The sequence below is a fragment of the Oncorhynchus kisutch genome, linkage group LG17 (genome assembly GCF_002021735.2).
Source record: "Oncorhynchus kisutch isolate 150728-3 linkage group LG17, Okis_V2, whole genome shotgun sequence".
In the NCBI taxonomy this organism is placed as follows: domain Eukaryota; kingdom Metazoa; phylum Chordata; class Actinopteri; order Salmoniformes; family Salmonidae; genus Oncorhynchus; species Oncorhynchus kisutch.
Window position 1 is genome coordinate 562,193 of NC_034190.2, and position 12,949 is coordinate 575,141.

A 12,949-nucleotide genomic window follows, 5' to 3' on the forward strand; every position below is an offset into this window, starting at 1 on the left:
TGCTTATTGTATTAAACTGAAACATGTTCTTGTATTTGTTTGTGTCCATTTTTAATAAACCCTGTTTGATTGATATGTATCAAATCTGGTCAGACTTTTGCCATTCTATTGCTTATGAGCTTTGTTATTATGTTGTCACAATTTATTAAACTTATGGATCTATAATGAGCAGGGGACTCTCCAGATTTTAACATAACTGAAATAACTGTTTCATACAAGGAAGTAGGAAGTACTGAATTGGGCGGCAGGGTAGCCTAGTGGTTAGAGTGTTGGACTAGTAACAGAAAGGTTGCAAGTTCAAATCCCAAGCTGCCAAGGAACAAATCTGTCGTTCTGCCCCTGAACAAGGCAGTTAACCCACTAGGCTGTCATTGAAAATAAGAGTTTGTTCTTAACTGACTTGCCTAGGTAAAAAAATTGTGTGTTGTCATTTGTGGAAATAGGGGGGCTACTTTGTCCCAAAATGTTAATTCTATGAGAAAGCTGTCCATTCCTGGTGCTTTTCTCCATGCAAATGTTTTAACAGTGTCCAATATTTATTTTTGGGTGATATCTATTTTTTGTCTGCTGATAGACTCAACAACCCTGAAGCAACTAAGGCCAACTGTTGTTTAAATCTGATTTATATAGATTCTGTTGTTTCTAATTAACACATTTGCATTCTTTGTATTTTCAAATGATAAAATATTGTTCAGTTTCATTTCTTGATGTGCAAAAACCACAAGTTCAATCAATCAGGATGTATTTTATAAACCATATCTATCATTGATTACAGTTGCAGGAACATAATCAACCAACTGGGCACCCATACTGGCACTGCTTCCCAAGCCTGTGGGATTTCCTATAAAGAATATGAAGTGTTGGTGACTTGGTGCAACACTGTGACACACTAAAAACTAACAGAACAAAAATGAGTCAATGTTGTAGTCGTCCACTTCACCGCGCGTCAAACACAACCACTGGAGTCTGGGAGTCGAGGAATAGCAACAAGAATGGAAAATATTATTTCATATAGTAAGTAGCCTTGCACGAGTCTTGGCTTGTGCGAGCCATAACGGCTAATATGAGCAGGAGCCTGTCTCCTGTTTTTGTAGCGTGAGTCAGCTTGATGTACAAGTACACCCCCTGGACAGGATGTTAATCTATCACAGGGCAATTTTCTATAATGTACAGTAATGATTGGGTCCATCCTAGAATTCTTATGTAGAAGGACCGAAGCTCTGTTCTGGTGCCCTTTTAAAAAGGTCATTCTACTCCAAAATGAATGACAATAAAATTATGCAAACACCATCTAAAATAGAATTTCCACCTCCAGAAGTGAGCCCAATAACACATTGGTAAAATTATTTGTTAGAATTCTTTTAACATTTTGGGAATATTTGTTTTTGTGACTGCAAGAATTGTTGTTCATTAACTGCTCGTCAGAATCCATATTCCCTAAGGCACTCATAAAAAAATATATATGTGGTATCCAATTGGTAGTGACAATCTTGTCTCATCGCGGCAACTCCTGTATGGACTCGGGAGAGCCGTGTGTCCTCTGAAACACAACGCAACCAAGCCGCACTGCTTCTTGACACAATGCCCTATGGCACTCATAACTTGAGCCATAATAGAATATTCCTTTCGCATAGAACACACAACAAGCCAACTAGGTAAATAGACCAACTATTCTACTATGGGCTTGTCAGAGTTTTCTATTAATCACTCATTTCATTTGCACAGGAAAAGTAAAATGTCTACTGTTCTAGCATCTTCAAAGTGTGCCTCAGCAGAAATATATTTTCACATTAAATTTGAAAAAATTGCTTGGCGGCAATGATTTTTCTGTGGCAAATAGCAGCGAACAGGAAAATAAGTGCAGCAGAAACACTATTTAAAAGGATACATCTCTTTGTTCTCTTCTTGTACATGATTCTGTATCCACACTCTCTGCATCTGATTGGATCACGAGCCTTAATTTCATTTTCAGTGTGGCATTCTGTTTGGAGAGAAAGCAACATTTCAGCCACTACTACAGCAGACATACTGGTAAGCGTTCTATAAGGCAGGAGCTGCAGTAGTACATCAACCACGTAGATACATGTATAGATATGGGTGAATAAAACCAGGGTAGACAACTGAGGGGGCATGTTATGAAAAGTTACTAATAGTCTTAGTTACAGTACAAAGACAAAGCATGGATTTTTTGAAAAATAGCACCCCATGTACAGTATAATAGAATATTAGTTTCAGAACAGCAGACATTACCCCCACATATGTAGATCATAGGCTGTTGCTTGGGGGGTTGCACATCTTTTTGAGTGTCCATGCTTGAATCTGGAGAAAAATCAGATTAAACATTGTCAGTACCGTTTGGGAGTGTATTTGTATGTATTATGAATCCCCATTAGCTGTTGCCGTCCTGGTGTCCAGCAAAATTAAGGCAGTTATGCAATTTTAAAAACAATACATTTCACAACACAATAAGTGTATGCCCTCAGGCCACTCCTGTATTACCACACAAAATAATTGTGAACATGTGTATAGTACAGTGTGTGTGTGTAGGCATTTGACACATTTCTGAAATAGCCGAACCAGCATGGCTTATAAATGAGATTGTAATGACTAGCTAACATATAACAGGTTTGCAAAGTGAGCCAAAAGCATAATTATCTCACACCAATTTAGGCAAATATTATGATAACTAACCCCTTGTATCTGTGGTTTAGCCTTAGCTAGTTACCCTGCTATGAATGGTTTCCTGGCTAGCGTTAGCAGGCTAACTTCAAAATAATAACTGAGAAATATCAAAGCATATATCGCGTGTTTAAAACCAATTCAACTTGAAATAATTAGTCATTTAGGTAGCCTACCGGTTTAGAAAGTTGATAAATATGTTTTTTGTTTCTCTCATGCCAGCGTGCGCAGTCGAACTGGACGTCGCAACAACGTGATTCGTGATTGGCTACCTAATCCTCCATTGTAATTGGTCCATCAATGCTTGGCTAGATTTTATTTTTTATTGAACCTTTATTTAACTAGGCAAGTCAGTTAAAGAACAAATTCTTATTTACAATGACGCTTTATTCAATATATTTTCTAGCAGTTTGATGTCAAATTAAATATAACAATCGGTACATAGGAGTCTTTCTATGTTAGTCACAAGCCATACTTAGTTTTTTTCTCGATGGGACTTGGATGATTTTAGGTTCACAGCTCCAGAACAGCAGAGGGCGCTGTTCGGTTCATGTAAACGCCGTTTACACACTGCAAATCCGAAGACAATATCACCACAGATAGAACAATGAGACAGATATTTTACCAGATGTATAAATGTGAAGCATCCGTTTGGCGTTTCCACTCACTACCAAATATGGTGATGAGAAGAAGCCCAGTGGCGGGCAGTGTAGGAAGATGGGATGAGATGGAAGTCTACAAAATGTTGTCATCGTTGAAACATTTGATCTCAATACAGTTTTCTGTTCCCAAAACTAAAATATGTTACAAACAGAGTGGACTAAGTATTGTAGACTTCACCCTTTGCCAAAGTTTAAGACAAACGCAAAAGGCCTCCTCGTTTGTCTTTTGGTAGTCCATCATTGTAAATAAGAATTTGTTATTAACTGACTTGCCTAGTTAAATAAAGGTTAAATAAAATAAAATAGAGTTATTGCACATGAACACTTCACAGAGCAGGCGTTCCCTAACGGAAAAATGAAAATATATGCTAGAACACACCAATAGGCTAACTCGTGCATGGCTCTGCCCCATCCTTGCGTGTTCTGCCCACTATGACTCAATTGTTCCCATTGCAAATAACAGGCGGTGGTTTGTCTAGATTATCTTTGATACTGCCACACAATGAGTTAGTAATAAAATGAGTTAGTTATAAAAATCTTTGACGATGCCTTAAAGGCTTTTCAAATAAGACTAAATATAGTTCCTTGGTGGACTGAAGCATGTGATAAAGGCTTTTAAAACTTTAAAGAATAATTTGACATTTGATAGCATGATAGTCTTTCAGAGAAAGAGAGTGTTTTCCAGAATGCAAAGAAAGGTTCATGGAGGGAATTCTGTTCTTCTATAGGAAGGGAAACTCAACTGGGGGATGTGTGGAAGAGTGGATGTGGTTGGAAGAGTGCGCTTTTTTAAAATGGAAAAGCATTGTACTGTGGAGCGCTACGGAGATTGTGGCAGCCGGTTAAATGGCGTTCCTTGAGAAGGCAAGAACAATATATATGTCAGGAGAAGTGCAATATTATCATAAGGACACGTATACTTGGAATAGGAGGAATGGAGGGAAAAAGAGAGGCAAAGGAGGTCTGAGGGTGTGGGAGGATGAGGGTACGCTTGAATCGGTTAAAAAAGGGAGATGGTTTGTTTAAAGAAGAATGGTAGAAAGTGTAAGCAGAGTGAGCTGATGACAGGAGGAGAAATTGAAGTGAAAGCAGGGTGAAGTATCGGAGGTGGTCGGTGTGGTGTGGCCTCACACTCCGGTACAGTAGGTGGCGGTGTATGCGCATCAGTTGGTTGCGATTCCCCCGATAAAAGTTAAAGAAGAATAAACCTTTGACACTACAGCTGACCGGACCTCTTGCCTAAAAACAACGACAGAAACAGAAAATATCACAAATATTAGTTTGGATTTGTTATATTTTAGCGTTTTAAACAAGGGTGACTATTTGAAGTTGTAAAGCATGGAGCCGACAGCGCCCAAAAGGTGTGTGGGAGTTAGACACATTTAGCAAGTTTACTAACAATATTTGTCATGTTTTATAAGCTAGCCAGCTAGAGTGTTAGCTTCACCATTATGAGTCAAAGTTTGACTTGTAGTTATCTAACTAGACATTTTATGCTTTACCTTAATGTAGCTACCGGCGGGCTAGTTGTCTAGTTAGACAGAAACGGTCTGAAAGTGTATTATATGTTCTTGTCATGTTTACATTTATGCCTGAAAAGCTAGCTAACTACTTTGACATAAATTACATTAAAATCCATGTAGACCGAGTTCCACAATGCCAGTCATGTTGTTCATGCTGTAGAAATTGAAATGAATAGAAAGATATTGAACCCTCTTAACTCTGGCAATTTGACGAGAAAACTAATGGGTCACTCTAATGGCTGCCTGGTGTTGTGATGCCATCATTTCCATGCTAATTAAACATCTCTTAAAACTGATGCTGGATTTGTCATGGTAATGTAGAATGCTAATTCATATGATGCTAACTGATGTAGCTCATGGAATGGATTTTTTTGTTTGTTTAATCAACAAATCACAACGCAGATTGAATGGTACACTTCCTGCTTTTACTTCCAGTCATGGGTACACTGTGTGGTACTGGTTATAGTGGGGGATCTGCCATCATTGACTTGAATAGGGACGCTTCCTGCTTTTACTTCCAGGCATGGGTACACTGTGTGGTACTGGTTATAGTGTGGGGTCTGCCATCATTGACTGTTCTATCCGTTATATATCTATTGTTCATGCTCAAACTTCCTCCACAGCAAGCTGAAGAAACTGAGTGAAGACAGTCTCACAAAACAACCGGAGGAGGTCTTTGATCTTCTGGAAAAACTAGGTGAAGGGTGAGAATATTCATTCATTCATTCATATATTTTCTTACAGCATTATAACTTGAATAACACTTATAATGAAAATAGATGTTCATGTAAATTGACATTATAATAATGACTAGATTATTTATGCAACAGCTGATGGAACCACTAATATATATCTTAAGATATTGTTGAGGTATTACCCTTACAAACTATCTCATGAACTTCTTCTTTTTTCTTAAGATGCTTATGTTTTTACATGTGTTTTGTGAATCTGGGCCCTGGTGTTTGGTACTTTCTGCATCATTTCCACTGTCTTTCTTAATCTCCAGGTCCTATGGCAGTGTGTTTAAAGCCATCCATAAGGAGTCAGGCCAGGTGGTGGCTATCAAACAGGTTCCTGTTGAGTCAGACCTCCAGGAGATCATCAAGGAGATATCCATCATGCAGCAGTGTGACAGGTATTCTGTATGTAAGAGAGGAAAGACTCTCTGGCCCAGATGTTCATCAGGCAGAACTAGCATGGCTCCAGAGGCTACTGAGAGGAGAACAGTCTCCTCCTCCACAATCACATAACCAGTACCCCACACTCTGTTACTATAACCAGACGTTCATCAGGCAGAACTAGCATGGCTCCAGAGGCTAGTGAGAGGAGAACGGTCTCCTCCTCCTCCTCCACAATCACATAACCAGTACCCCACACTCTGTTACTATAACCAGACGTTCATCAGGCAGAACTAGCATGGCTCCAGAGGCTAGTGAGAGGAGAACGGTCTCCTCCTCCACAATCACATAACCAGTACCCCACACTCTGTTACTATAACCAGACGTTCATCAGGCAGAACTAGCATGGCTCCAGAGGCTAGTGAGAGGAGAACGGTCTCCTCCTCCACAATCACATAACCAGTACCCCACACTCTGTTACTATAACCAGACGTTCATCAGGCAGAACTAGCATGGCTCCAGAGGCTAGTGAGAGGAGAACGGTCTCCTCCTCCACAATCACATAACCAGTACCCCACACTCTGTTACTATAACCAGACGTTCATCAGGCAGAACTAGCATGGCTCCAGAGGCTAGTGAGAGGAGAACGGTCTCCTCTTCCACAATCACATAACCAGTACCCCACACTCTGTTACTATAACCAGACGTTCATCAGGCAGAACTAGCATGGCTCCAGAGGCTAGTGAGAGGAGAACGGTCTCCTCCTCCACAATCACATAACCAGTACCCCACACTCTGTTACTATAACCAGTACCACACACACTACCCCACACTCTGTTACTATAACCAGTACCCCACACTCTGTTACTATAACCAGTACCCCACACTCTGTTACTATAACCAGACGTTCATCAGGCAGAACTAGCATGGCTCCAGAGGCTAGTGAGAGGAGAACGGTCTCCTCCTCCACAATCACATAACCAGTACCCCACACTCTGTTACTATAACCAGTACCACACACACTACCCCACACTCTGTTACTATAACCAGTACCCCACACTCTGTTACTATAACCAGTACCCCACACTCTGTTACTATAACCAGTACCCCACACTCTGTTACTATAACCAGTACCCCACACACTACCCCACACTCTGTTACTATAACCAGTACCCCACACTCTGTTACTATAACCAGTACCCCACACTCTGTTACTATAACCAGTACCCCACACTCTGTTACTATAACCAGTACCCCACACTCTGTTACTATAACCAGTACCCCACACTCTGTTACTATAACCAGTACCCCACACTCTGTTACTATAACCAGTACCCCACACTCTGTTACTATAACCAGTACCCCACACTCTGTTACTATAACCAGTACCCCACACTCTGTTACTATAACCAGTACCCCACACTCTGTTTGCTCACCTTTCATCAATAATTGTTTGTTCTGTCTCTCCTCCTGTCCAGTCCCTATGTGGTGAAGTACTATGGCAGCTACTTTAAGAACACAGACCTGTGGATAGTGATGGAGTACTGTGGAGCCGGCTCTGTTTCAGACATCATCAGACTACGCAATAAGACGGTCAGTATATTGACTAAAAGTGTGAGAATGAAGATGACCTTTGGTATTTCGGTAGCCTTTTACCATTAATTTCTCATGTTAATGTGTATTCATAGACTACTGAATTATCAGAATGAATCATTTATACCATCTCCTCTTGTAAAGCTCACAGAGGATGAGATAGCCACCATCCTCAAGTCCACATTGAAAGGTCTGGAGTATCTGCATTTCATGAGGAAGATCCACAGAGACATCAAGGCAGGCAACATTCTCCTCAACACAGAGGGCCATGCCAAACTGGCTGACTTTGGAGTAGCGGGACAACTCACGGTCTGTCTACCTGTCTCTGTCTACCTGTCTGCGTCTACCTGTCTGAGTCTGCCTGTCTGAGTCTGCCTGTCTGAGTCTGCCTGTCTGAGTCTGCCTGTCTGAGTCTGCCTGTCTCTGTCTACCTGTCTGAGTCTGCCTGTCTGAGTCTACCTGTCTGAGTCTGCCTGTCTGAGTCTGCCTGTCTGAGTCTGCCTGTCTGAGTCTGCCTGTCTGAGTCTGCCTGCCTGTCTGAGTCTGCCTGCCTGTCTGAGTCTGCCTGCCTGTCTGAGTCTGCCTGCCTGTCTGAGTCTGCCTGCCTGTCTGAGTCTGCCTGCCTGTCTGAGTCTGCCTGCCTGTCTGAGTCTGCCTGCCTGTCTGAGTCTGCCTGCCTGTCTGAGTCTGCCTGCCTGTCTGAGTCTGCCTGCCTGTCTGAGTCTGCCTGCCTGTCTGAGTCTGCCTGCCTGTCTGAGTCTGCCTGCCTGTCTGAGTCTGCCTGCCTGAGTCTGCCTGCCTGCCTGAGTCTGCCTGCCTGCCTGAGTCTGCCTGTCTGCCTGAGTCTGCCTTCAACTCTCTCTGTCTCCCTGAAGTGATTTCTGACTGTCTAACGATGTAATCTGGTGTCAGTTTGATCAGGCGTTCTTATTATCCTTGTAGTGATTGTAGCAGTGTATCACAGAAGTTTATATATAGATGAGACAAACACTCGTATTATTCTGTCCCTGTCTAGGACACGATGGCAAAGCGGAACACGGTGATCGGGACTCCGTTCTGGATGGCTCCAGAGGTCATCCAGGAGATAGGATATAACTGTGTGGCAGACATCTGGTCCCTGGGCATCACCTCTATAGAGATGGCTGAGGGCAAACCTCCCTACGCTGATATACATCCCATGAGGGTGAGTCTGAGTTTGGGCAGGACAGTTCAGTGAGATTAGTCTACAGGTTGATTATAATTCACCTAGCTGGTGACTATACCTGAAAAATAAGACATCTGGGATACTTCACAAACACCTGGATGTCTCAGAATCACAAATAAACATTCTTCCAAATATATTTTATAACCCTTTTTTGGTTACTACATGATTCCATGTGTGTAATTTCATAGTTTTGATGTCTTCACTATTATTCTACAATGTAGAAAATTGTTCAAATAAAGATAAACCCTTGAATGAGTAGGTGTCAACTTTTGACTGGCCAAAAGTGTTTCTTTATTTTGACTATTTTCTACATTGTAGAATAATAGTGAAGACATCAAAACTATGAAATAACACACATGGAATCATGTAGTTACTAAAAATAGTGTTAAACAAATCAAAATATAGTTGAGATTCTTCAAAGTAGCCAAGCTTTGCCTTGATGACAGCTTTGCACGCTCTTGGCATTATCTGAACCAGCTTCATGAGGTAGTCACCTGGAATGCATTTCAAATAACAGGTGTGCCTTAACTTCATTTGTGGAATTTCTTTCCTTAATGTGTTTGAGCCAATCAGTTGTGTTGTGACAAGGTAGGGGTGGTATACAGAACATAACCCTATTTGGTAAAAGACCAAGTCCATATTATGGCAAAAACTGCTCAAATAAGCAAAGAGAAACAACAATCCATCATTACTTTAAGACATGAAGGTCAGTCAATACGGAACATTTCAAGACCTCTGAAAGTTTCTTCAAGTGCAGTCGCAAAAACCATCAAGCGCAATGATTACATTGGCGCTCATGAGGACCGCCACAGGAAAGGACGACCCATAGTTACCTCTGCTGCAGAGGATAAGTTCATTAGAGTTACCAGCCTCAGAAATAGCAGCCCAAATAAATACTTCACAGAGTTCAAGTAACAGACACATCTCAACATCAACTGTTCAGAGGAGACTGCGTGAATCAGAAACCACTACTAAAGGACACCAATAATAAGAGATTTGCTTGGGCCAAGAAACATGAGAAATGGACATTAGACCAGTGGAAATCTGTCCTTTGGTCTGATGAGTCCAAATTGGAGACCGCCGTGTGTTCGTGAGACGCGGTGTGGCTGAACGGATGATCTCCGCATGTATATTTCCCACCATAAAGCATGGAGGAGGTGGTGTGATGGTGTGGGGGTGCTTTGCTGGTGACACTGTCAGTGATTTATTTATAATTTAAGGCACATAACCAGCATGGCTACCACAGCATTCTGCAGCGATACGCCATCCCATCTGGTTTGGGCTTAGTGAGACTATCATTTGTTTTTCAACAGGACAATGACTCAAAACACACCTCCAGGCTGTGTAAGGGCTATTTGACCAAGAAGGAGAGTGATGGAGTGCTGCATCAGATGTCCTGGCCTCTACAATCACCCAACCTCAACCCAGTTGAGATGATTTAGGATGAGTTGGACCGCAGAGTGAAGGAAAAGCAGACAACAAATGCTCAGCATATGTGGGAATTCCTTCAAGACTGATGTAAAAGCATTCCAGGTTAAGCTGGTTGAGAGAATGCCAAGAGTGTCCAAAGCTGTCATCTAGGTGAAGGGTGGCTACTTTGAAGAATATAAAGTATATTTTGATTTGTTTTTTTTTGTTACTTCATGATTCCATATGTGTTTCATAGTTGTGATGTCTTCATTGCTATTCTACAATGTAGAAAATAGTAAAAAGAAAAACTCTTGAATGAGTAGGTGTGTCAACTTTTGACTGGTACTGTGGGTGTGCATAGAGTCCGTGCAAGAGCGTTAGTGGAAAAAAGGGTCAATGCAGGTAGTCCGGGTAGGCATTTGATTAGCTATTTAGCGGTCTTGTTTAGCAGTCTTATGACTTGGGGGTAGAAGCTGTTCAGGGTCCTGTTGGTTCCACACTTAGTGCAGCGGTATCATTTGCTGTGCGGTAACACACAGAACAGTTTATGACTTGGGTGGCTGGAGTCTGACACATTTTTAGGACCTTCCTCTGACACCGCCTGATATAAAGGTCCTGGATGGCAGGGAGCTCTCGGCCCCAGTGATGAACTGGGCTTTACTCAACACACTTTGTAGCGCCTTGCGGTCGGGTGCCTTGCAGGTGCCGTACCAAGCGGTCTATAGACATTCATTAGGGTTAGAGAGAGGTTCCCTACCAAGTGGTCTATAAACATTTATTAGAGTTACAGAGAGGTTCCGTACCAAGTGGTCTATAGACATTCATTAGGGTTAGAGAGAGGTTCCCTACCAAGTGGTCTATAAACATTTATTAGAGTTACAGAGAGGTTCCGTACCAAGTGGTCTATAAACATTCATTAGGGTTACAGAGAGGTCCGTACCAAGCGGTCTATAGACATTCATTAGGGTTACAGAGAGGTTCCGTACCAAGTGGTCTATAAACATTCATTAGGGTTAGAGAGAGGTCCGTACCAAGCGGTCTATAGACATTCATTAGAGTTACAGAGAGGTCCGTACCAAGCGGTCTATAGACATTCATTAGGGTTAGAGAGAGGTCCGTACCAAGCGGTCTATAGACATTCATTAGGGTTACAGAGAGGTTCCGTACCAAGCGGTCTATAGACATTCATTAGGGTTACAGAGAGGTCCGTACCAAGCGGTCTATAGACATTCATTAGGGTTACAGAGAGGTCCGTACCAAGCGGTCTATAGACATTCATTAGGGTTACAGAGAGGTCCGTACCAAGTGGTCTATAGACATTCATTAGGGTTAGAGAGAGGTCCGTACCATGTGGTCTATAGACATTCATTAGGGTTACAGAGAGGTCCGTACCAAGCGGTCTATAGACATTCATTAGGGTTACAGAGAGGTCCGTACCAAGCGGTCTATAGACATTCATTAGGGTTTACAAAGAGGTTTCTATACTACCTGCTTAACTAGGTGTTTTCTGTCTCTTCTTCCTCTGTATTACTGTCAGGCTATTTTCATGATCCCAACCAACCCTCCACCTACATTCAGGAAGCCTGAGCTGTGGACAGACAACTTCACACACTTTGTAAAGAAATGTCTCGTGAAGAACCCAGAACAGAGAGCTACAGCCACGCAACTACTACAGGTGAGAGATACACACACACACACAACTACTACAGCTGAGAGATACACACACACACAACTACTACAGGTGAGAGATATACACACACACACACACAACTACTACAGGTGAGAGATACACACACACACACACAACTACTACAGGTGAGAGACACACACACAACTACTACAGGTGAGAGATACACACACACAACTACTACAGGTGAGAGATACACACACACACACAACTACTACAGGTGAGAGATACACACACACACAACTACTACAGGTGAAAGATACACACACACACACACAACTACTACAGGTGAGAGATACACACACACACACAACTACTACAGGTGAGAGATACACACACACACACAACTACTACAGGTGAGAGATACACACACACACACAACTACTACAGGTGAGAGATACACACACACACACAACTACTACAGGTGAGAGATACACACACACACACAACTACTACAGGTGAGAGATACACACACACACACACACACAACTACTACAGGTGAGAGATACACACACACACACACACACAACTACTACAGGTGAGAGATACACACACACACACACACACAACTACTACAGGTGAGAGATACACACACACACACACACAACTACTACAGGTGAGAGATACACACACACACACACACAACTACTACAGGTGAGAGATACACACACACACACACACAACTACTACAGGTGAGAGATACACACACACACACACACACAACTACTACAGGTGAGAGATACACACACACACACACACAACTACTACAGGTGAGAGATACACACACACACACACACACACAACTACTACAGGTGAGAGATACACACACACACACACACACACAACTACTACAGGTGAGAGATACACACACACACACACACACACACACAAATACTACAGGTGAGAGATACACACACACACACACACAAATACTACAGGTGAGAGATACACACACACACACACACACACACAAATACTACAGGTGAGAGATACACACACACACACACACACACACACAAATACTACAGGTGAGAGATACACACACACACACAAATACTACAGGTGAGAGATAC

General features: G+C 42.1%; 2 protein-coding genes across 4 annotated transcripts in view; one reads left to right on the forward strand and one right to left on the reverse strand.

Annotated features, from left to right (window-relative positions):
- Positions 1-729: 729 nt before the first annotated feature.
- On the reverse strand, positions 730-2,987 carry LOC109880491 (RNA polymerase II, I and III subunit K). The gene is made up of 4 exons (XM_020472698.2): positions 2,856-2,987; positions 2,251-2,319; positions 1,889-1,981; positions 730-959 (listed from the first exon to the last, which is right to left on the reverse strand). Exons 2-4 carry the CDS (start codon positions 2,309-2,311, stop codon positions 937-939), a joined length of 177 nt encoding a protein of 58 aa, XP_020328287.1. The 5' UTR covers positions 2,312-2,319; positions 2,856-2,987; the 3' UTR covers positions 730-936.
- Positions 2,988-4,407: 1,420 nt separating this feature from the next.
- The window catches only part of LOC109880496 (serine/threonine-protein kinase 3-like), a 28,008-nt gene continuing 19,466 nt past the window's right edge, over positions 4,408-12,949 (forward strand). For 2 of the 3 annotated variants that reach the window (XR_004203806.1, XM_031794987.1), the window contains exons 1-7: positions 4,546-4,702; positions 5,488-5,568; positions 5,871-5,999; positions 7,461-7,575; positions 7,720-7,884; positions 8,591-8,758; positions 11,727-11,864. Coding sequence is in view for 2 of the 3 variants with exons in the window: in XM_031794987.1 (XP_031650847.1) it covers positions 4,680-4,702; positions 5,488-5,568; positions 5,871-5,999; positions 7,461-7,575; positions 7,720-7,884; positions 8,591-8,758; positions 11,727-11,864 (819 nt within the window). In the remaining variant the exon portion in view is untranslated. Of the gene's footprint in view, positions 4,703-5,487; positions 5,569-5,870; positions 6,000-7,460; positions 7,576-7,719; positions 7,885-8,590; positions 8,759-11,726; positions 11,865-12,949 lie in introns of all 3 variants that reach the window. The other variant, XM_031794988.1, reaches the window with a different exon arrangement.

Bases quoted from the DNA above. Each gene is read 5' to 3' on its own strand.
- LOC109880491 (XM_020472698.2), bottom strand. From the start codon at position 2,311: ATGGACACTCAAAAAGATGTGCAACCCCCCAAGCAACAGCCTATGATC. The intron at 1,982-2,250 runs GTAATGTCTGCT...CTCTCCAAACAG, and splicing joins TATGATCTACATATGTGGGG to AATGCCACACTGAAAATGAA. The intron at 960-1,888 runs GTATCCTTTTAA...CCCAGACTCCAG, and splicing joins CAAGAAGAGAACAAAGAGAT to TGGTTGTGTTTGACGCGCGG.